Source organism: Schistocerca piceifrons, chromosome 6 (assembly GCF_021461385.2).
Source record: "Schistocerca piceifrons isolate TAMUIC-IGC-003096 chromosome 6, iqSchPice1.1, whole genome shotgun sequence".
NCBI classification, from domain to species: Eukaryota; Metazoa; Arthropoda; class Insecta; order Orthoptera; family Acrididae; genus Schistocerca; species Schistocerca piceifrons.
In genome coordinates, this window is record NC_060143.1 from 10,148,446 (window position 1) to 10,172,195 (window position 23,750).

At 40.6% G+C, this 23,750-nt stretch overlaps 1 protein-coding gene across 10 annotated transcripts in view; it reads right to left on the minus strand.

The window, feature by feature from the left end:
* The window catches only part of LOC124802474 (ral GTPase-activating protein subunit beta), a 398,111-nt gene that overhangs the window by 254,124 nt on the left and 120,237 nt on the right, over positions 1–23,750 (minus strand). For all 10 annotated transcript variants that reach the window (XM_047263273.1, XM_047263271.1, XM_047263272.1 and 7 more), the window contains one exon: positions 3,372–3,521. In XM_047263273.1, coding sequence (XP_047119229.1) covers positions 3,372–3,521 — 150 coding nt within the window. The remainder of the gene's footprint in view (positions 1–3,371; positions 3,522–23,750) is intronic.

Genomic DNA, 23,750 nt, shown 5'->3' on the forward strand with positions numbered 1-23,750 from the left:
AGAGGTCTGGAGTCGGAAGGAGCGGAAGTTGAATGCGTGCTGAGGGTATACACTTGGATACCCACTTGAGGTGTCAGTGCTCTGGTGTGCACCTGTGGCACGAGCTATGCCGTGCAAATGCGCCACTTTCCTTACCGTGTGAAATCCACGGCCGATGGCGCTTCCCACAGTCAGGCATTTAGATGTCCGCATGGCGCTACCCTGGCAGTCTGGTGCTTGCCACAGTTCACGTGTGCATCTCAGCCATCCTGCGTTCCAGTTCCGCACATTGATATACCTACTGCCACTGTTTGGAGTGTTCCTGCATTGTTGTTGTCTCACCAAGTTTATCATCTCAGTTCTTGCTTGCTTGCTTCATATTGTGTAGTGGTCAGTTGTAGTGTGTGTCGCCCCCTACTTGTTTGTCTGTCCTGTGTGTTTGTAGTTAGAGGTACCTCCAGCGGCTCCCCCACCTGGTAGCTTCGTGTCTCCATTCTCTGCCACGCACCCCTCACCGGTTGCTCGCAGCTATAGCATTGGTGACGAGGTAAAAGGCTCGGTAGCATGGAGGCTAAGTTCGTCTGTCTCCTGGAGCAACAGCAGCAGATCCACAGCTTTACATCATACTGTAAATGAAAGCTAATTGGAGAGCCTATTGGCCACAAAGCTAATGATGCTGTACAGAAAGCCACGAAGGGCTTTGAATGATCTGCAGTTTACTTCTCTGTCCAATCGAGTGAATTTCTCCATCAGCTGTACAGCCACGGATTACCAGAAAAACCAAATCCACTGTGGTTTCAGGGTTTTTGAAACCCACACAAAACACAAAGAAACAACTATGTAAGAAATCACTGTTGATGACAATTGGGCACTTTTTATTTATGTTCTGTGATTATTACCACTAAAGAAAAAAAAAAGTGTTCATTAAAGTAACTATGAAAGTTTTCTTACATTATTTGTAAAGTTTCATAAACCTGTTTACTACCAAATGGATTTTCTGAACATCATGTAGTTATTAATTACAGAAATTTGGAGGTACTTGATCAGAAATTTACTACAAATAACAATACATCTTATTAATTAAATTTTATGGCAGTAGCACAGATAACAGAGTAAGCAGTGCTTTGTAAGGATTCTGGGTAGTTTGTGAAGTGGGTTAATTATAGGTTATATCTATATATGACACACAACACCAAGAAATCCACTAGTGTTTGTTCTGGTATCCAGCAACTAGTAGTCAGTGTCTGTTCACCTAGTTGGTGCGGCTGTGAAATATGGCTTGATCTCAACAATCCAGTCTGCAATTGTGATCTTTTTCAATTATGACTGACTGAATGGTATTTTGTGGTATTTTCCTGTGTCATCATCATATAGTGACTCTATGAGTTCATTTTGGACTTGCAAAAGATACATTTCTCATGTTGGAATATTCCACATTTCAACAGAATTATATAATCACTTAGCACCAAGTTTTCCATTACAAGCTATTTAGAACAGTTCTCCATAATTTAAAATGTTTGTAAGAAACTCAAGAAAGTAATTTAAATTATTACACTACTGGCCATTATTAAAATAGCAACACAAAGAAGATGGCGTGCTACAGACGCGAAATTTAACTGATAGGAAAAAGACGCTGTAATATGCAAATGATTAGCTTTTCAGAGCATTCACACAAGGTTGGCGCTGGTGGCGACACTTGCAACGTGCTGACATGAGGAAAGTTTCCAACAGATTTCTCATTCACAAACAGCAGTTGACCGGCATTGCCTGGTGAGACGTTGTTGCGATGCCTCATGTAAGGAGGAGAAATGTGTACCATCACGTTTCCGACTTTGATAAAGTTCGGATTGTAGCCTATCGCAATTGCAGTTTATCGCATCGCGACATTGTTGCTCGCGTTGGTCGAGATCCAATGACTGTTAGCAGAATATGGAATCGGTGGGTTCAGAAGGGTAATACGGAACGCCGTGCTGGATCCCAACAGCCTCGTATCACTAGCAGTCAAGATGACAGGCATCTTATCTGCATGGCTGTAATGGATCGTGCAGCCACGTCTCGATCCCTGAGTCAACAGATGGGGATGTTTGCAAGACAACAACCATCTGCACGAACAGTTCGACGACGTTTACAGCAGCGTGGACTATCAGTTCGGAGACCATGGCTGCAGTTACCCTTGATGCTGCATCACAGACAGGAGCGCCTGCGATGGTGTACTCAACGATGAACCTGGGTGTACGAATAGCAAAACGTCATTTTTTCGGATGAATCCAGGTTCTGTTTACAGCATCATGATGGTCGCATCCGTGTTTGGCGACATCGCGGTGAACGCACACTGGATGCATGTATTCATCATCGCCATACTGGCGTATCACCTGGCATGATGGTATGGGATGCCACTGGTTACACGTCTCGGTCACCTCTTGTTCGCATTGATGGAACTTTGAACAGTGGACATTACATTTCAGATATGTTACGACCCATGGCTCTTCCCTTCATTTGATCCCTGTGAAACCCTACATTTCAGCAGGATAATGCATGACTACATGTTGCAGGTCCTGTACGGGGCTTTCTGGATACAGAAAATGATTGACTGCTGCCCTGGACAGCACATTCTCCAAATCTCTCACCAATTGAAAACTTCTGGTCAATGGCAGCCGAGCAACTGGCTCGTCACAATACGCGAGCCACTACTCTTGATGAACTGTGGTATCGTGTTGAAGCTGCAAGGGCAGCTGTATCTGTACACGCCATCCAAGCTCTGTTTGACTCAATGCCTAGGCGTATCAAGGCCGTTATTACGGCCTGAGGTTGTTGTTCTGGGTACTGCTTTCTCAGGATCTATGCACCCAAATTGTGTGAAAATGTAATCACATGTCAGTTCTAGTATAATATATTTGTCCAATGAATACCCGTTTATCATCTGCATTTCTTCTTGGTGTAGCAATTTTGATAGCCAGTAGTGTATCACAGGGAATATCTGTTAGAATGTAAATACTTTAGAAGTAAAGGGGACCACTCACCAAAGAGCAGAAGTGATGAGTCTGAGCCATAGGAAGGCACACACACAGAAAAGACAGAAAACTTGCTACTTTTCGGAATTAATCCTTTAGCACTGTGTGTCCAGCCAGCACTCTGCAGGGGCACAAGTGTTTGATTCTGTGTGTGTGTGTGTGTGTGTGTGTGTGTGTGTGTGTGTGTGTGTGTGTGTGTGTGTGTGGTTTGTACTGCTTGAGATTGAAAGTGGATTTACTTCAATAGCTATCACGCTCACTCTTTTTATTGTGTATGCATCTCTCAATGACTCAATGCTTTGGCTTTTTGGTGAGTGGTCTCCTTTACTCTTAAAGTAACGGTAATTTAAATTATTCATAGTTTGGCACTTAAAAACTTACTTGCGGCAGCTGACCTGTTCTGGAACGCACCCTCACATCCTATGTTAGCTGCTTCGAACAACCATTCCCCAAAGAGGTGCAAGATGCTGTTACACTTTGGTCGACCAGGAGCAAGAGGGTTCCTTGTATCAGAACCAAGACTTAAAACTGCTGTAAAATAATTTTAAAAAAGTGTTGCAGAGAAATCTATATTTAGTATACATCACTGAAAAATCTAAGGTTCTGATGTAATAATAAATAATTATACCACAATTATCTTCTCATTAATTAAACCAATGATGTACATAACTGTCTGTCTGTTGCCTACAAGAACCAACCGATGACACATGAGAGGATAACTCAACAATTCTATAACAGCAGTGACCTTCGGTTTCTCATCTATTTACACAGAAGATTTTGCTGAACATTTATTATCTTGAAAACTGATAATTATTTTATGGTCCATTCAAACAAGTTTCGAATTAATAAAACTACATTGTCAATTTATTCATTTTTCGTGTGAAGTGCACGGTAAGATTCCACCCATCTGCTTTGAACCCTGCAGTCCTGTGAGACGTCATGAGTTTACAGTACGAATGATGTAAGTGTTCTGTTACTGAATGTTATCCGTGGCTTTCCTAGTTACTACCATAATCTGTAGTGTTTGTAAATTATGCTACTTATTCCAAATATGTCGTGATGTACAAGGGTGTGGTCTGGGTGAAACCTGAGAGCGCAGCTTAAATTGTTGATAGAGAAACGTAAAGATTGTACTTTTATTTTTTTTCACAAATATTTGGCTGTTTCTTTCTGTATTTAACATGATTTCCATGGGTGATATTAGGCATGAACTTAACAGCACAAGTTAAATTGTTGTGAGTGGAACAATTAGTAATTACAATTATCCTGTTGTTTCTTATTATTACTTGGCTCTTTTAGTAATGTGGCGAGCTTGTTGAAGGTGAGGTCATACACAAAACTAAGGGCACAGTTCAAATGGTCATTAGTGAAAAAAAGGTTTTAAAAATATTTGGATTTTCTAGGTTTATTCTTAGGGAATTTTTCTGTGTTATTTTTCAGTTATGTCCTCATTTTGTATTGGTGTGTCTGGTATTTCTGTCTTTGTTTGAGCTACATAGGTCAAGCGAAAAATTCCATTCCAATTGTGCAATTTTTTGTTCAGTTTACTCTATAGGCTATCATGTGTGCAGTTTCTCAACTATCTAGTTCTTTTTTGGTGGTTGTCTTGTATCACTGTCATCATTCAAGTTATATAGTTCCAGCGTATGCTGCGATTCCATTTGTGTGTTTTTCTTTTATTTTCATTTGGTTTAACCTGGAAGAATATGTGTGTATTATTTTTTGATTATGATGTTGTTTTGTGGAGGTGTGCCTGGTATCCCTGTTTCCGTTTGAGCTACACAGGTCCAGCAAAATATTCAATTTTAATTTGTGTTTTCTGCATTTTTTTGTTCAATTTATTGTAGAGGATTTTGTGTGTGTGCCTTTTCTCATTTTTTTCCATTTGTTTATTTTCCAGGTGTGGGTGGTGAGTGGGGCTGTCTGATATAACTATCTTCATCTGAGATGTATAGGTCAAGTGAAAAATTCGATTCCAATTCTGCGATTGTTGCTCAAGACTCCCTGATTCCTACTGCTGTCCCATTAATTTCATTTTATTAGGTAACTGAAATATTTCATGTATTTTTTAGGTTTGTTTCTAACCATAATGGTCTGTCTTGTGGTCACCATTTTAAAGAATGTAACTGACTTGTTATTAAATGTTATCTGTGGTTGTCTTAGTAACTTGTGTAAACTATCCTGTTTACTCAAAATATGATATCGTGGGTCAAAGCAAATGGGTAAAAATCATCCTTTGCTCTTTTCCCCATTTTTCAGTTAGGCTCCTTGCTTTGCAAGTGTGGTTAAGCACTTATGACAAAAGATTTATGAGGACTCATTAAAAAAGTTTTAAAAAACATATATTTTTAAATTATTACTTGCTCTATCAATAAAACCAAAATTATTTCTTGAGATGCTCACCAATACAAAAATAAATAAATAAATTTTAAAAATGGAAATAATCAAAAGAAGGTAAATATGTGGGAAATTAATGGCAAGAAGGCAACAAAGATGTAAAAGGCGATAACAGAAAATCTATGATGTTATGAGTGTTAATCGCCATCATTTAATCTTAAAAGAGAAATAGTGAACAATGACCAAAGCACATTTAACAGAACTGAAGAATATTTTACCAATGAAATTAATAAATGTTCTTAGAATTGAACATATGCCTCCAGAAATTTGCACGCATGACTATAAGCCAAGCAGCAATGGTAAATCATCATAAGGCATCAGTGATGTAACATTCCAATTAAAATGATGAAAGTGTAAGATGATGACAATGAGCCTGAGGTGCAAAAGGAAGACTGCTGTTCCATTTAAATAGTACACCAAAGAGTATGATTGGAATTAAATTAGCAGCAAGGGACTATGTTTGTGAAATTATAAATGAATAATCCAAAATGAAATAGTACAAACATGACAGATGGAGCTACACAGGATAAATGAAGAAGAAATCACTACAAATTAAACACCAATGCAAGGAACGTTAACATAAATAATTACCAAAGACAGACTAGTTGCCATCAGTGTATAATTTCATTTTATAGTTAATTATTTCCTAGTGTTCCCAACCATAAATATAAATCTACTCCCTCTCTCTTGTTACTGTGTACGCATGATGGGCAATTCATAGAGAAATCAGATTGCCTTAGCACCCTTTTTTTTGAGTGTGTTAGAAGACATTAAGATGAAGACCACAGTGTAAAATTAACTATGGTGTGACACAAGTAAGATGATTCCCGTTCACCTAATATCAAAGTGTCTACTTTTTTATAAGTGGAAAATTTATCTGTAATCTTAAAACATAAGAAATAGAGAAAGACAGGTTAAATCTTTGTGTTAATATGTCATATATTAGTTCAGCCAGTGAAATTCAGTATATTGATGAGACTTTTTTGTGCGAGTCGCAATCTGGACAATAAATGTAACTATTTAACATGCAGCTTTACCTTAAACCTACTGGATAAACATCTATGTACAGCATGAACTTCAAAAGATAAAGAAATAAAAGCTAAAACAGCAGCTTGAAAAGAAGTGTCCCATTTCTCAGCACAATGAAATGGAAGAACTTAATCAATGCTACAACAAACCGCTGTGTAACTTTGGTAACCACGTTAATTTCACTGCTTATGTCAAATAATATAGTAACAGTAAAAAAATATTACAAGAGAGTCTCAGATTTACTTATTGCTCAACAACCTGTAGCCCATGTACCTACCTTTCTTTGGTCTTTGATTAGATATTGACATTCCCCTTTAAGCTCGTAACAAATTTTTTAGCAACAGTGTGAGAGACAAAAATCTCTAATTGTTATTCCCTTTTATTGATATCACACTTTAATCATCAATAAATGACTATACCAGTCTCATAACAGATTCCTTCATTTTCTTTTGTTAAGGAGATTACAACGCCTTTCACTTCAAAAATTATTTATTTATAAAATTTGCAATTGCAATTTCAGCTGTTTTGCCATTTACAGGTGGAATACAGTGATTATTTTGGGCTTAAGCATGATAATTTTTTAAAAATATCAGACAAGGATGTATATCACCATGACATATAGGGTGGGTGATGTATGAATGACACGTCTGAAATTTTTAAAATTTTGACGTGTGCTTAAGCACAAAATGTTCACTGTATTCTGCTCTAAAATGGCTAAACACTCAGAATAGTGACAGCATATTTTATAATGAATTTATTTTTTAACTGCCAAATGACACAAATATGTCTCTCAAAAAGTCTTACATGACTGTGAACCCCAGCCATGAAAATAAAATCATTTATTTTAGTTAATGACATAGTTTTCATGCTTAATTTAATGGATGTTTATGCACATATCACGACACTGTTCACCACCTCATGATGCACCTTGGACAGCACTTGTTATTAATTACATCAACTAGCATAATACTGGCTACAAGATAATCCTTGAACCTCCTGGTTACTGCAAATCGCAATGACTCCCAAAAATACATGAAAAGATTGTCTAAAAGACCATAAGGCAAAATATCTTGGCTCAATGATCTCACTCTGTCAATTAAATGTTGAAGGCATAAGCAAAACAAAATTGTCAGCACCTACATGAAACTTTAAAAGATAATGCGATTAATGTCACCCAAGTGTAAGAAACACACACTGAAAATGAAATACAGTGTAAGATGAGAGGTTAGATAGACAGACAAATAGACAGATGTATACAAGAGCCTGTACTACTCAACCTCTGGCATAACAACCTATGTATGAATGGACATTGAAAACACTGTACTTGAGAGGTGTGGTGGCCCATGTAGATTCTGCACTCACGATCCAGGAAAGCAGCTGTACAGTGTGCCACACAACTCAATAGGCACTAGCACTGACAGAGGCCTCCACTCTTGGATGCGCATGCAGCCTCTCTGTAATGCACTCTACCGGCCAGCAGATGGCTTATAGGGCCGGCCCGGCCAACCTCGCTCTCAGACATATGTTGACATTCAACCAGTTTATTGGACTAGTAGTTAAGCCACTTTCTGGCAATTGTCCTCTTGTACAAGTATTCTAGATGTAATAAGGTGATGTGTCTGTTACTATCTCTGTGTTCTTGTTGTCAGAACACACTAGCAAAGAGTAGGTCTTTTTTTTCATGTGTTCCCTTGTGCAGTTGCTTTTTGTGTCTTTTTGTGACATGGAGTCTCTGCTTCAAACGGTGGTCAACAACAGATGGAACTTCTTACTATCATGCAACAGGCTGTGTCAGCATTGCTCTCTGTGCCTTCATCTCCAGCTAAGCTTGCTACTCTATTCCTGCCATCTGATGAGGCAGCAGAAGATTTGGAAATGTACAAACACGGTCTATGGTAACATTTCCACACCCTCCAAGTTATGGATGTGTAGGTAACTTGTGTACTGTTTCTGTCACGGATTTATCGCACCTTGTATCAGGTGTTGTGGCAGTTGGTCACATTGCAGGAACAGTCTTCGTTCTCGTTTGACAATTTATGCACTTTACTGTCTTCCCATTATCACTGCCGCGTGCACATCGTGGTTGCTCAAGTTGAATTTTACCACTAGAAGAAGTGGCCCCCAACAGTCTTATCATTCCTGGGCCACATCCCTCCATGGCGTTAGTAGCAAGTGCCATTTTGTCACAGGCAAGTCAAAAGAGTCATATGCAGACATCATGGTTCGCAAAGTTATCATCCACTCCATCCTCGACAACATCCACTCCACCCTCGACAAGGAAATCCCTCAACATGCCCTCCAATTACAAAACCCCTCCTTTGAAGAGGTTTTGACCACTGCCCAGTTGTATTACATCACATGCCACTAGTCAGCAGCAGGGAACATGGTTCAGCATTGCCGTGGTACAGGGTTGCCCAGCAGCTTACACTGTGTCCAGGGAGGACAATATCATGGCACTGCAAGCTGGCCAATCCAGTGGCTCCCGCACAGCACATGATCAATGTTCCAGCTGCCATCTCTGTTGCCATAAAGTGCATCTTTTTACTCCCAACATGACAGATCAGTGTGTCCCCAATGCTGAGCTATCTGTTCTAAGTGTCAAAAAAAGGCCAGGTAGTCTAGAGGTCAACTGCACAGAATGCAGCATCAGAGAAAATGGCTATGGAATCCAGGAAGCATCATTGTCAGGGTCAGTTACCAATCAGGGTTCCAACAAGCTTTTTATTGAGGTTTTGGTTCTCTCACGACGGTTGCACGTGTAGGTAGACAGCGGCACAGCAGTTTCCTTGCTTAATGCCCAAACATATTCAGACTTCAACTCTACGCTGCTGTCACTGGTAAACAGGTGCCTGCAGGGATAAGGTAAACAGCCAAACCCTTTGCTTGGCCAATTCACAGCTGATGTTACCTATTGATTAATGAGTCAGCCAATTACCCTTATTGTAATCCACAATGCTGGTTCAGCAAATCTTTTCAGGTTTGATACTTTTCAGGCCTTTGGCTTTTCAGTCACGGACTCCATTCAGTTGGTATCTGCCAAAATCCCCTACCAATCATTGGGATCTCTGTGCTCAGAATTTCAGGATATCTTTGCAAAGGCCTAGGATGCACCACAGACTATCAGGCACACATAACGTTAACTAGTCAGCTCATCCTAGACTGGCAGAGTACTGTACCCCTACACTCCCAAGTCAAGGCAGTGTTGGATGGTTTGCATCATTTCCTCCCATGAATAGGCCACACCCCTTGTCATCCCTATCATCATTAAATCCTCTGGTAAACTGCATTGTGACTTTGGAGCAGTTTTAAGACCACCGTGAATTCACAGTCCGTAGTTGACACATACCCATTGCCATGTCCAGACAAGCTGTTCACACACTTACCAGGGGGTCAATTCTCCTCAAAACTTGATCTTTCTGAAGCATGTCACTGGTTACCCCTGGATGACAAGTCCACATGTATCATGGGTCTTAATACATCTTTTGGCCTGTATCAACAGTTGATGTTTGGTGTGGAAAGTGCCCCCACTCCCCTCCCCCCTCCACCATTTATCAACACTATCTGAAATAGCATCACATGCAGTTTCCGATCACTAGTACCCGAATGCCAAGGACACAGTGTCTGACACTCCTCTCAAGCAGGTTGTCTGCGACGTCCAGCAGGCTCGGTCATCTCATACTCTGGGCTGTACTTCCGATCTGCTTCATAACTACTTTGTCTGGTGCCATCATCTCTTGGTCTTCTTACACTGGGTCCTCCTCCTCTCCACAAATAACGTAGCTCCCAGGGGGGTTATTCTGGGGAGTCTATGGCGGGAGGTCTTACAGCTGTTACTTGAGGGTCACTGGGGTGTTTCCCGTGATAAAGACTTGGCTCGAAGACAAGTGTACCGGCTCAGCACTGACCAGAAGCTGGAGCATTTGGTTGCTGCATGTTCCCAGTGTGCTAGTTAACAGGCAACTCCTGAAGTTTCATTCTTCCCATGATCCCAGCAATCCAGCCCTGGGAACATATCCATGTTGATTTTACAAATACATTTCTGAATGTTTTTTTGGCTGACTGTCAGTTACTTATTTTTGTATTTTCCATACATGGTCCGGTGCCTCTCGACCACCACAAAAGTCACAGAATTTTTTTTTTGTGGAAGGTCTCCAGGTTAGCCTCATTTTTGACAATGGACCTCAGTTCCTGTCCCAGGCATTTCTGAGTGCATTCAGGCATTCGCCATGTTCGTTTCCCTCCCATTCAGCCTCTATTGAACGAGGAGGCCACGCACATGGTTTGCACCATTAACACAAATGAAAAAATATCTGCACGACTTTCCCACTGAGGAGGCATTACAGTTTCTCCTCATGGCCTACCGGATGAGTCCTATTGGTTCTCGTAGCCCTGCTGAGCTGCTCTACAGGTGCCAGCTGCAGATGCTGCTCCATCTCTCCATCCAAGTTCTCACCTGCCATTATGTTCTGCTCTACGTCGTCTCCCGCCAGGGACAGCACTGCGGATGCGTATTTTTGGTCAGTACCCCCACGGCTTACTAGCAATCATCGTGGATAAGAAAGGCTGCTGTGTCTACAACTCAGGACTGGTGACAGTTACATCCAGTGCCACCAAAATCATCAGCTCTGGGTGAATTAATGAAATTATAAACATTCTGAACGTCCTCAAGAGAACACAAATAGTTACCACACTTAAGCCAGCCATATCGAATAATATTCACACAGGTACTACCTGATTAAACTACTCAGCACAGTGTACAAATTGCTGGAGATGGTATTAGAGGAATTTTCACAAGAATAGAGGCTACAATCTAGTTCAACCACAACAGAGGCCATTAATGGTTCAAATGGCTCTGAGCACTATGGGACTTAACATCTGTGGTCATCAGTCCCCTAGAACTTAGAACTACTTAAACCTAACTAACCTAAGGACAGCACACACATTCACACCTGAGGCAGGATTCGAACCTGCGACCATAGCGGTCACGCGGTTCCAGACTGAAGTGCCTAGAACCGGACAGAGGCCATTAGTTCCCACTTCCAAGAACAGGTTGGCCAACAACAACCTTACAGTACATTTTGTGAACATCATTCTTCCCTGTAATGGAACTCCCAACATAGGTTGGTATGACCCTGAGCAGAACTTTTAAGCTACAAGCAACTTCTAATGGACACTGCAGCAGAACTATGAATAAAGAACAACCTTGTGCAAAAATCCCCACAAGGGGATTCTTGAGCTCTACTCTGGCTGTGGAATCTAATGCACCAAAGTGGATTGACTGAGCCCACAAAAAAAATGTCAATGCAGAACTAAACCACACCACGTGGATAAAATCTGGAATAATAAGGTCTACACCTAACTATTTGCTCCCTACACTTAGATAACATTAAGATCAGACAGAGATTCCGAAATAAGATACTGGATTGTAAGGCATAACTAGCAGCAGATATAGACTCTGATCACAATTTAGTAATAATGAAGAGGAGGCTGAAATTTAAGAGACTACTCAGGAAGAATCAGTGCACAAAGAAGTGGCAGAGGGAAGTGTTAAGGAATGAGGAAATATGCTTGAAGTCCTCTGAGGTTATAAATACTGTGATAATGGATAGCTCAGTAGACAGTTCAGTTGAAGATGAATGGACATCTCTAAAAAGAGCAATCACTGAATTTAGAAACAAAAACATAAGTACAAGAAAGGTAACTGCGAAAAAACACAAGTACAAAAATGTGCAGGGAAATTCAGGAATACAGAAACAGAAGTCACTTAGGAACAAAATAAAAAGGAAGTGCAGGGAAGCTACGGTGAAATGGCTACGTGAAAAATGTAAGGAAATCGTGGTGGGAGTGGGGGGCAAGAAAAGAATGTTACTGTCAGAAGGACTGACTCAGCAGACAGAAAAGCTAGAACAACTTTTGGTGAAATCAAAAGCAATAGTGGTAAAATTAAAAGCAAGAGTGGTAAAATTAAAAGCAAAAGTGGTAAAATTAAGAGTGCAATGGGAATTCCACTGTTAAGTGCAGATGAGAGAGGTATGCTGAAAGCCCCTATGAGGGGGAAGACGTGTCTGTTGACACGATAGAAGAAGAAATAGGAGTCGATTTACAAGAGATTGGGGATTCAGTATTAGAAGCTGAATTAGAAAGAGCTTTGGATGACTTAAGATCAAAAAAGGCAGAAGGGATAGTTAACATTCCTTCAGAATTTCTAAAATAGTTGGGGGAAGTGGCACCAAAACAACTATTCACATTGGCATGTCAAATGTATGAGACTGCCAATATACCACCATGCTTTTGGAAAGACATCATCCACACAATTTTGAAGACAGCAAAAATTGATAAGTGCATGAACAGTCACACAACCAGCGTAACAGGTCATGCTTCCAAGTTGCTGGCAAGCATAATACACAGAAAAATGGAAAAGAACATTGAGGATCTGTCAGGTAATGATCAGTTTGGCTTTAAAAAAGGTAAAAGCACAGAGGCAGTGCTGATGTTGCATTTGATAATGGAAGCAAGACCAAAGAAAAATAAAGACATGTTCATAGGATGTCCCGACCCAGAAAAAATGTTCAGCAATGAGAATAGATGCGTGATGTCTGAAATTCTGAGAAAAATAGTAGTACAGAAAGGCAGGTAATAAACAATATGTGCACAAACCAATATGGAACAATAAAACTGGAAGATCAAGAATGAAGTGCTCGGATTAAAAAGGATGTAAGACAGGCATGTAGGATCTCGCCCCAACTGTTCAATCTAAACGTTGAAGAAGTAATGATGGAAGAAAGGTTCAAGAGTAGGATTAAATTCAAGGTGAAAAGACATCAATGATAAGATTTTCTGATGATATTGCTATACTCATTGAAAGTAAAGAAGAATTACAGGATCTACTGAATGGAGTAAACAGTCTAATGAATATAGAATAAGGATTGAGAGTAAATCGAAGAAAGACAAAAGGAATGAGAAGTAGCAGAAATGAGAACATAAGAACTGGGGCTCACAAAGTAGATGAAGTTCGGGAATTCTGCTACTAGGCAGCAAAATAATGGACGTAGCAAGGAGGACATAAGAAGCAGACTAGCATTGGTGAAAAGGGCATTCCTGGCCAGGAGTAGTCAACTAGCATCAAACATAGACTTTAATTTGAGGAAGAAATTTTGGAGAATGTAAGGTTGGAGCATTGCATTATACAGTAGTGACACATGGACCGTGGGAAAACAGAATCAAAATATTTGAGATGTTGCGCTACAAAAGAACACTGGAGGTTAGGTGTACTGATATGGTAAGGAATGAAGAGGCTATCCACAGAATTGGCAATGAAAGGAATATAAGGAAAACACTGACAAAAAGAAGAGACAGGATGATAGGACATTTGTTAATACTTCTGGGAACAACTTCCATGGTACTACAGGGAACTGTAGAGGGTAAAATCTGTAGAGGAAGACAGAGACTGGAGTACATTCAGTAAATAATCAGGACGTAGGTTGCAACTGTTACTCTGAGATGAAAAGGCACAAGAGAGGAATTCATAGCAGGCTGCATAAAACCAGTCAGAAGATTGATGACTTAAAAAAAAAAAAAGAAAAAAAAAAAAAACACCCTCTCCCCATCATCAACATTTACCCACCCCAAATACGATGGGACCTTGCTCTCCTCAGTAGATGTACAGAAATAGTACTGCCTTGTTCTCAGTTCTTCATATGTAAAAAGAGGTGCCAATACAGACTTGTTCTACCAATGGGGAAAAACATCTTCAACAGAATGTCAATGTAGGGCCAATACACGAACAATTTGTCTTACTCTGATTAGTGATATAACTTTCTCACTGTGACCCAGGAGGCAATTAAATGCATAAAAAACTGATTTGTGTCTTTTACTGTTCATTTGAACTTGTAACGTAGCTTATTTTTAAATACTGGCTGTGTCTGCACATGACCATATTTGATTTACTGTGCTCAGTTCTAAATAAATCAAATTATCTCAGTAAACTAGTGTAATTTTCATATCTCTAAGTAGTCTCATGGAAACTATGATAGCACATTTTTCAATAACTGAATAGGGAAATGCTTTGCACAGGAAATCCTGAAATGAAATGTCTCTCTCTCTTCCCCCTCCCCCCCCTCCCCTCCTCTACTTCTCTTTTCTGCTGCCCTTCTTTCCTCCAAACCTGCTCACTGCACCTAGCACCCCTACCCTGACTTCAACATGTCCCTGCCTGCTCCCACAAGCAGCACTACACCCTCCTACAACTCCACCCCGCTATCTTGTCTACATGGTGAATAGCAATCCATCCTTTTCGTAACACTGAAAAAAAATAAAATAAAAAAAATAAATTATGATCTTCATAAACTATCTCACATCCCACCCCTGATTGAAAGTAGATTTAAGAGTTATCAATTTGAAGAAATTCAGAACTTATGATGGATACTGACTGGAAGTAAGTGCGCCAAGAGTGAAATCTGAAAATTATTGCACTGTGTAGTGCTGTTCTCCATGCAACTAACACGAAAAGGCCTTAGGTTATAAAAGCTTCCAATAGTGTTATACCTCCAATTTTCAATGCTTTTTTCCTTATGTCACACATCAATGTCAAAAACTACTCATTGTGAACACACAAAGCATTAGCATGTAATGGAATGTTACCTTTCTGACAGCTAAATAATATGTACAAATCTCATATAAACCATATTCCCTCGGTTAAGCGTGTTGTAGGTCATAGATACCTACTATAACATGGTGTAGTATGTATGGTGGTCAATAAACACAGCTTTTCAATAGTTTTTGTTTTTATTTTGTAACAAATTATGCTTCTTTTCATTCAATCCCAGCTCTTTCACAAAATTAGTATGAGTTTCTCCCTCCAACATCCTTGCCCTAATAGAGATTATAGGTACGGGGGTGATTTGAAAAGTTCTCGGAATGGGATGGAAAAAAGTACTTACATCACTAAAACTTTTTTACTTTTCAATGTAGTCTCCTTGGAGATTAATGCACTTGGTCAAACGATGTTCCAAGGCCTTTATCCCATCTCGAAAATGATTTTATTCCAGGCCTGCAAAATAGTTGTCAACTTTGGCTATCAATTCTTCATTTGAAGTGAATCTTCATCCACCAAGAAAAATTTTCAGTTTTGGGAAGAGATGGAAGTCTGACTGGGCCATATCAGATGAATACGGTGGGCATGGCAACAATTCATACCTTAGTTCATATAATTCTGCCACGGCACCAGCACATGTGTGCAGGTGCGCATTGACTTGTCGCAGCACCCATCTTGCAGAAAATTTTTCATGTCTAATTCTTCAGTTAAAATGTGATAGACTCTTTCAGATAACATCTGGCAAGCAAGAGCACATTCACGCACTTTCAATCGGTGATCCTCCATGACCATTTTGTGCAATATTGCAATGATTTCTGGACTAGTGACACATCTTGGCTGATCACTGCGTGGATCATCATCTAAGCTCTCCTGATCAAATTTACATTCATTCGTCCACTTGGCAACAGTTGAATATGAAGGAGCAGAGACCCTCAGTGTATTCTGGAAATCGGGCATGAATTTCCTCTGCTTTCATACCTTGCTTTACGAAGTACTTAGTCACTGCTCGAACCTTGATTTTTTCCATCTTTGCAAATCACTACGCGGGAGCAACAGCAGAGCCACATGACTGCCATAGCTCTCTTCCAAGAGCACTAACGTGGCACATGTTTACAGGCAACAATCCAATAAATATCACATGAACAACTCGTTGCACTAGTGCTGACCTCTTGTGGTGATTCCGAGAACTTTTGAAACCACCCTTGTACATTCTTGTCTATAATTAACAAAAAACATTCATTGACATCCACTCTGTTACCCACCCACAATAACTACTCACCAAATGAAACACTGGCTAGTAATGTTACCAGGCTAAATATTAGTTTCACCCTTAAAAGAGCATACAGATCACTTTGGAGTGCTGTAGGGGATGCAGTGCTGGTGCCACATTATTACTTGACCCTTTACTGCTGATGTAAGTCATGGCAATTAAGTGACGTGTACATGTTAGTTGATTGTATGGAATCAGTCCAGTAAAGTGGGTAGACATGGAGATGTGACGGAATGGTAGAAAGGAGCTATTCTATTTGATCATACCCATGACTACCCCATGAATAAAGTTGGTGTATCAAAGTTGACTGTCCAATACATCTATCATTCACAGCCAATAGCACAGCATAACAACAGTGGTCATAAAAAAATCTTAATCGAAAGAGAATGGAGGCAAATGTCACACCTTGTAATGACAATCACTTTCAAACTCTTTTGGAACTGATGCTATCATTGAGTGTAGGTCCACATCAATCAATTCTCAGGTGTTTCAAATGATGCAATGCAGTAAGTGCACTGGTGGCTCAATGATGAATTCATTGTGTGTGGGAAGTGCAGTTAAGGCTGCAGAGCTCTGTGACATTTTGGGGGGTGTTTTCTTGTTGAATGCTTACATCCCTGTTTTGATTACCACTTTTAACTACCATACCTCAGTTGGTTCCTGAAATCAACTGATCTTAATCCCACAAAAAATTTATGGAATTATTTGGAACATTGGGTGAAACATAGTAATTAACAGCCGCACAATTTGATAACTCTATAGGATGCAATCATCTAGGTGTCGCTTCAGCTGGATATGGCGTACCTGAAGCACACTTGGCTTTGTTTCTTGCCGAACTGAGGCCATTGTCAAGACTGGAGGTGGTGTTACACAGTTTTAGCCTGATGTTTCCTAGGCATGACTAAATTTTTGTTCCCTGTACTTATATCTCCACAGCTGCCTTTAAATGAGGCTTCCTTGTTATCAGAAACTGTATCATTATAAATGATTACATTTTGAGTTTCCATCATTCCTGTTACATTTCAGCCCTCCTTCAAACATCTTGTACAACATATCATTAATCTCATCCAGAATCTCCCTACTCTTATCAAAAAGCTACAAAACCTGTTCAGTGCTGATCACACATTTGTGGATTCCTCCAGGACCACATTAATATTTTCTATAAATCATGTTTACAGTACACACTGAGGTGTCAAATATGACAGCTGAACTAAATTTGAACAAACTTTCTAAAGAAAAATATTTATGTGACTACAAGTTAGCCATTTACAAGTCGGTAACAGTGAATTTTATGATTTTATCACCAAGTTGAGAGTTTGAAGAAATTTAAGACTTGCATCTGGTTGTCATCAACTATACTCCGCAGTATTTTCACTAGGCACCTGCCAGTCACTCTCACATTAGCCACGAAAGACTGAAAAAGACGTCATCAGTTCCACAATATATAGAGTGCTGTGAGTGTTCCACGCATATGTCAAGACCATGGTGACAGACAGACCACATTATCCACTGGTAGTGCCCTTGGTGGTGGAACTATGGAACTCAGCTGTCCTCAAGCATTGTCACTAGCTGCAGCCATCAGCATACTCTGTCTTTGATTAGAGCAAATCGTGGAGATGATAAGGATGTACACATTATCCAGCTGGTAGCCACTGTCACAGCTCACCAGATTATTCACCAGGCACATTTCCACAGATTCTTTAATAATGGAGTCCCAGAAAGAAGTTGTGTGGCCAAAGTTACGGTCTTATCACGCACCATTGAATGTCTGGTGGGGATACAGTTTTTGATAATAGTGGGCTTGTTTGCCTACAAAAGGCATCTGCAGTGTTGATATTCGGTGGAGCATTCTTCCATAGTGTGTGTGGTTTGGCCAGCCTTCTGCAATAACAAATTGTCCTTCACTGATCCCAGCAGGTCCGCAGTCTTAAATCATAGGCAGAAAGCCAATTTTACCTGAAAATTGCAAAGGACTCATGTTATTTTATTGCCAACAAAAGGCATGCTCTCCTCCTTACTCGCTTCTTGGTTCTTCGTTTTAACTGATAGTGCCTTGTTAAAATGTCAGGTAGAATACCCCTTTTCCCTGAACACTGTCATTAGGGAGCAAGCTCTTGAGGCAAACTATCTACCTTCGAGAGTGTGTGAGCTTTGTGTACAAGGTTTCAAGCACACACACAGTTTGCGACCAGTGATGACAACTCGACAATTGTAAATACAAATCAGTCTGAGTGGGTTTGTGATAAACTGGATGCTGCAGAGACCTTCTAACCAGAACATTCAGGTAAGGGAAATGATTATCTTACTCTAATTTCATTGTGAACCAGACGTTCTTATGAATGGAGATGAAGTGATGTATAAACTCCATTAATGTATCTTCTCCTTGAGGCAACACTACGGAAGTATTGTCCACACACTTCTATAATGCAATTGGTTTAAGGACCACTGATTCAAGTGCAGGGTTACAAATGGCGATGCCATCAGTCTGCTCAAAATATTCATGGTTGAACATAAAACAGGTTGACGAAAGACTGTTCCAAAGCAAAGTGGTGATATCCCACCTGAAGCACACTACCAATGAGCACCCAAGAATCTCTGAGAGGGATCTTTGTAAAGAGATATTACATCAAAGCTAACAGGTTATATGGAAGAAGGATGGCTCTCTGAGGCATTAAATTTATCAGAAGACCACTCATACTGATTTGTATTTGCAACCATTGAGTTGAGCTGTCATCACCAGTTGCAATCTATAGTGTGCTTTAAACCCAATCTCACAGACAGTCAGATGCAGATAGTTCACCTACAGAGCTCACACACCTAAATCCAGTGTTCAGGTAAAATGAATCGTCTACCCAGCAGATTAACAGGTCATTATTAGTTAAAACCAAGAACAAGGAAGGGCATAAACAGAAGAGCATGCTGACAAAAGTCTAGCTTTTCTAACCTCTCTTGGCAACATTTCATTTAAAATAGCAAGAATCCTCCACAATTTTCATGTGAAAGTGGTTTATGGGCCATCATCTAAGATTGCCAACCTGCCGGGATCACTGAAAGACAATTATTGCAGAAAATTAGAATTTATAAAACAGCTTGCAAGTGTACTATGGCTTAAATAGGCCAGACCACACGCACCCTGGAAGAACGCTGCACCAAGCAAGTCTGTTATTACTAAACACTGTATCTCCACTAGACTTTTAATGTAGTATGATGAAACCTTAATTTTGGCTAAGGCAACACCAAGTTGGGACTCCATTATCAAAGAATCTGTGGCAATATGCAAAGCAGAAAAAAATGATTAATCATTACAGCAGCTACCAGTTGGATCTACATTTAAACCTACATGCATGCTCCACACGCCATCATGTGGTGCATGGCAGAGGGTACCTTGTAACATTACTAGTCATTTTCTTTCCTGTTCCACTCGCAAAGAGACTGAGGGAAAAACAACTGTCTACATGCCTCCATATGAGCCCTAGTTTTTCTTCTCCTGTCTTTGTAGTCTATATGTGAACTGGACCATGGTGGCATTAGAACTGCTCTGCAGTCAGCTTCAAGTGTCAGTTCTCTAAATTTACTCAACAGTGTTTGGTGAAAAGAGCATTATCTTCCCCACGTGGATTCCCATTTGAGTTCATGAAGCATCTATGTAATACTTACATGTTGATCGAAGCTATGGGTAACAAACCTAGCAGCCCACATCAGAACTACTTTGATGCCATCCTTTAATCTTCCCTGGTGGGCATCCCAAACATATGAGCAGTACTCAAGAGTGGGTCACACTAGTGTGTTCTGTATGTAGTCTTCTTCACTGATGAGCTACGCTTTCCTAAAATTCTCCTGATAAATGGAAGTCAATCAGTCGGTTTTCCTACCACAATCCTCACAGGCTCATTCCATTTCATACAGCTTTGCAACATTACGCCTAAAAGTTTAACTTACAAGACAGTGTCATGCAGCATAGTACTAATGCTGTATTTGAATGTTATGGGATTGTTTTTCTTACTTGTCCTTATTAACTTACATTTTTCTACATTTAGAGCATACTGCCATTCATCCCATCGACTAAGTCAACCTGTATCCTACAGTCACCCAACCGTGACACCTTCCTGGACAACACAATATCATCACAAAATAGCCACAGATTGCTGCTCACCCTGTTTGTCACATAATTTATGTACACAGAGAACATGAGCAGTCCTATCACAGTTCCCTAGGGCACACTCCTGACAGTACCTTTGACTCTGATGAATACTTGCCATCAAGGACAACATACTAGGTTCTATCACTTACGAAGTCTTCAAGTCAGTCACATATCTACAAACCTATTCTGTATGCTTATACCTTCATTAACAGTCTGCAGTGGGGCGCCATGTCAAACACTTTCCAGAAACCTAGGAATATGAATCTCCCTGTTGCCCTTCGCCCAGGGTTTGCAGGATATCACGGCCCTTCTTCCAGGGTTCGCAAGATATCATGGCCCTTCGTCCAGGGTTCACAGGATGTCATGTGAGAAAAGGGAAAGCTGAGTTTCGCACAAGCATGCTTTTTAAGTCTATGCTGATTTGTGGACAGAAGCTTTTTCTGTCTCAAGAAAATTTATTATATTCGAACTTAGGATATTTTTAAGAATTCTGCAGCATACCAATGATAAGGAGATTGCTCTGTAATTTTGTGGATCCATTCTTTAACCATATTTATATACAGGAGTCACATGTACTTTTTTCCAGTAGCTCAGGACTCTGCAATGGAAGGGATGCACAACAAATGCAAGACAAGTAAGGGGCCATTGCTGCAGAGTACTCTCTGTAAAACTGAACTGGGATTCCATCCAGACCTGATGCCGTGTTTGTTTTCAACTCTTTCAGTTGCTTCTCAATGCCAGAGATGCCTATTATTATATCCTCTGTATGGTGGCCTGGGTGCAGGTCAAATGACTGATTGCTTGAACAATCATCCTGCATGGATGATTTCTTAAATGTATAACTTAAAACTTCAGCTTTCATTTTATGGTCTTGTATCGACACACCAGACAAAACAACAAGTAACTGAGCAGAAGCTTAACCCACTTAAAATTTTAAATAGGGCCAGAATTTTCTTAGGTTCTCAGCAAGATCTCTTCCTATTATACGATGATGGAAGCTGTTGTATGCTTTACACATCAATACTTTTACAAGATGGTGAATCTATGCTTACCACCATCATTTGCATGTTCTTTTCTGAACAAAAAGTACAACAGTCTCCGCATTCCCAAAAGTTTCCAAATTTTGGTATAAAACCCCAGTGGATCTTTTCTATCCTTAATCCACTTACTCAGCACAATCTGTTTAAACTTCGGCTATAACTGCTCTATGTCCATCATATTAGAACTAAATCATATACATTCATTTTCTAAGGGATGCAAGCAACTGCTTATGTGATCTTTCTAGCACAAATACTCTCCTAGCCTTCTTGATGGATTTATTTATTAACTTTAGTTACCCCTATCACTACAACGGCATCATGCTCATTAAATACTTTCTCTGTAATGACCTCATCTGTAAGATCAGCCTTTTTGTAGCTTCGAGGTATAAGATGTTTCCATTGAGCGCAGGGCTCTTGAACTAGCTGCTCAAGATAGTTTTCAGAAAATGTGTTCAAAACTACTTCACAAGACTACCTGCCCTTTCCAACGGAAATGAATCCATGAATGATCCAGTCTATAAATTGTAGGTTAAAGTCACCTCCAACTAATATTACATGATCTGGATATGTCAACACTACATAGCATAAACCTCCATTGAATGAATCTCAAATTGTAACAGCAGAATCGGGTGGCCAGTAAAGACATTCGATAATTACCTTGAGTTCACACAGACCTGTTACTTGCATCCAGATAAGTTCCCAGTCAAATTCAGTTTCAACTTTGGAAAAAATATATCTAAAAACAAAGATGATGTGACTTACCATACGAAAGTGCTGGCACGTCGATAGACACACAGACAAACACAAACATACACACAAAATACTAGCTTTCGCAACCAACGGTTGCTTCGTCAGGAAAGAGGGAAGGAGAGGGAAAGATGAAAGGATCAGGGTTTTAAGGGAGAGGGTAAGGAGTCATTCCAATCCCGGGAGCGGAAAGACTTACCTTAGGGGGAAAAAAGGACGGGTATACACTCGCACACACACACACATATCCATCCACACATATACAGACACAAGCAGACATATTTAAAGACAAAGAGTTTGGGCAGAGATGTCAGTCGAGGCGGAAGTGCAGAGGCAAAGATGATGATGAATGACAGGTGAGGTATGAGTGGCGGCAACTTGAAATTAGCGGAGATTGAGGCCTGGTGGGTAACGGGAAGAGAGGATATATTGAAGAGCAAGTTCCCATCTCCGGAGTTCGGATAGGTTGGTGTTAGTGGCAAGTATCCAGATAACCCGGACGGTGTAACACTGTGCCAAGATGTGCTGGCCGTGCACCAAGGCATGTTTAGCCACAGGGTGATCCTCATTACCAACAAACACTGTCTGCCTGTGTCCATTCATGCGAATGGACAGTTTGTTGCTGGTCATTCCCACATAGAATGCGTCACAGTGTAGGCAGGTCAGTTGGTAAATCACGTGGATGCTTTCACACGTGGCTCTGCCTTTGATCGTGTACACCTTCCGGGTTACAGGCCTGGAGTAGGTGGTGGTGGGAGGGTGCATGGGACAGGTTTTACACCGGGGGCGGTTACAAGGGTAGGAGCCAGAGGGTAGGGAAGGTGGTTTGGGGATTTCATAGGGATGAACTAAGAGGTTACGAAGGTTAGGTGGACAGCGGAAAGACACTCTTGGTGGAGTGGGGAGGATTTCATGAAGGATGGATCTCATTTCAGGGCAGGATTTGAGGAAGTCGTATCCCTGCTGGAGAACCACATTCAGAGTCTGATCCAGTCCCGGAAAGTATCCTGTCACAAGTGGGGCACTTTTGTGGTTCTTCTGTGGGAGGTTCTGGGTTTGAGAGGATGAGGAAGTGGCTCTGCTTATTTGCTTCTGTACCAGGTCGGGAGGGTAGTTGCGGGATGCGAAAGCTGTTGTCAGGTTGTTGGTGTAATGGTTCAGGGATTCCGGACTGGAGCAGATTCGTTTGCCACGAAGACCTAGGCTGTAGGGAAGGGACCGTTTGATGTGGAATGGGTGGCAGCTGTCATAATGGAGGTACTGTTGCTTGTTGGTGGGTTTGATGTGGACGGACGTGTGAAGCTGGCCATTTGTCAGGTGGAGGTCAACATCAAGGAAAGTGGCATGGGATTTGGAGTGGGACCAGGTGAATCTGATGGAACCAAAGGAGTTGAGGTTGGAGAGGAAATTCTGGAGTTCTTCTTCACTGTGAGTCCAGATCATGAAGATGTCATCAATAAATCTGTACCAAACATTGGGTTGGCAGGCCTGGGTAACCAAGAAGGCTTCCTCTAAGCGACCCATGAATAGGTTGGCGTATGAG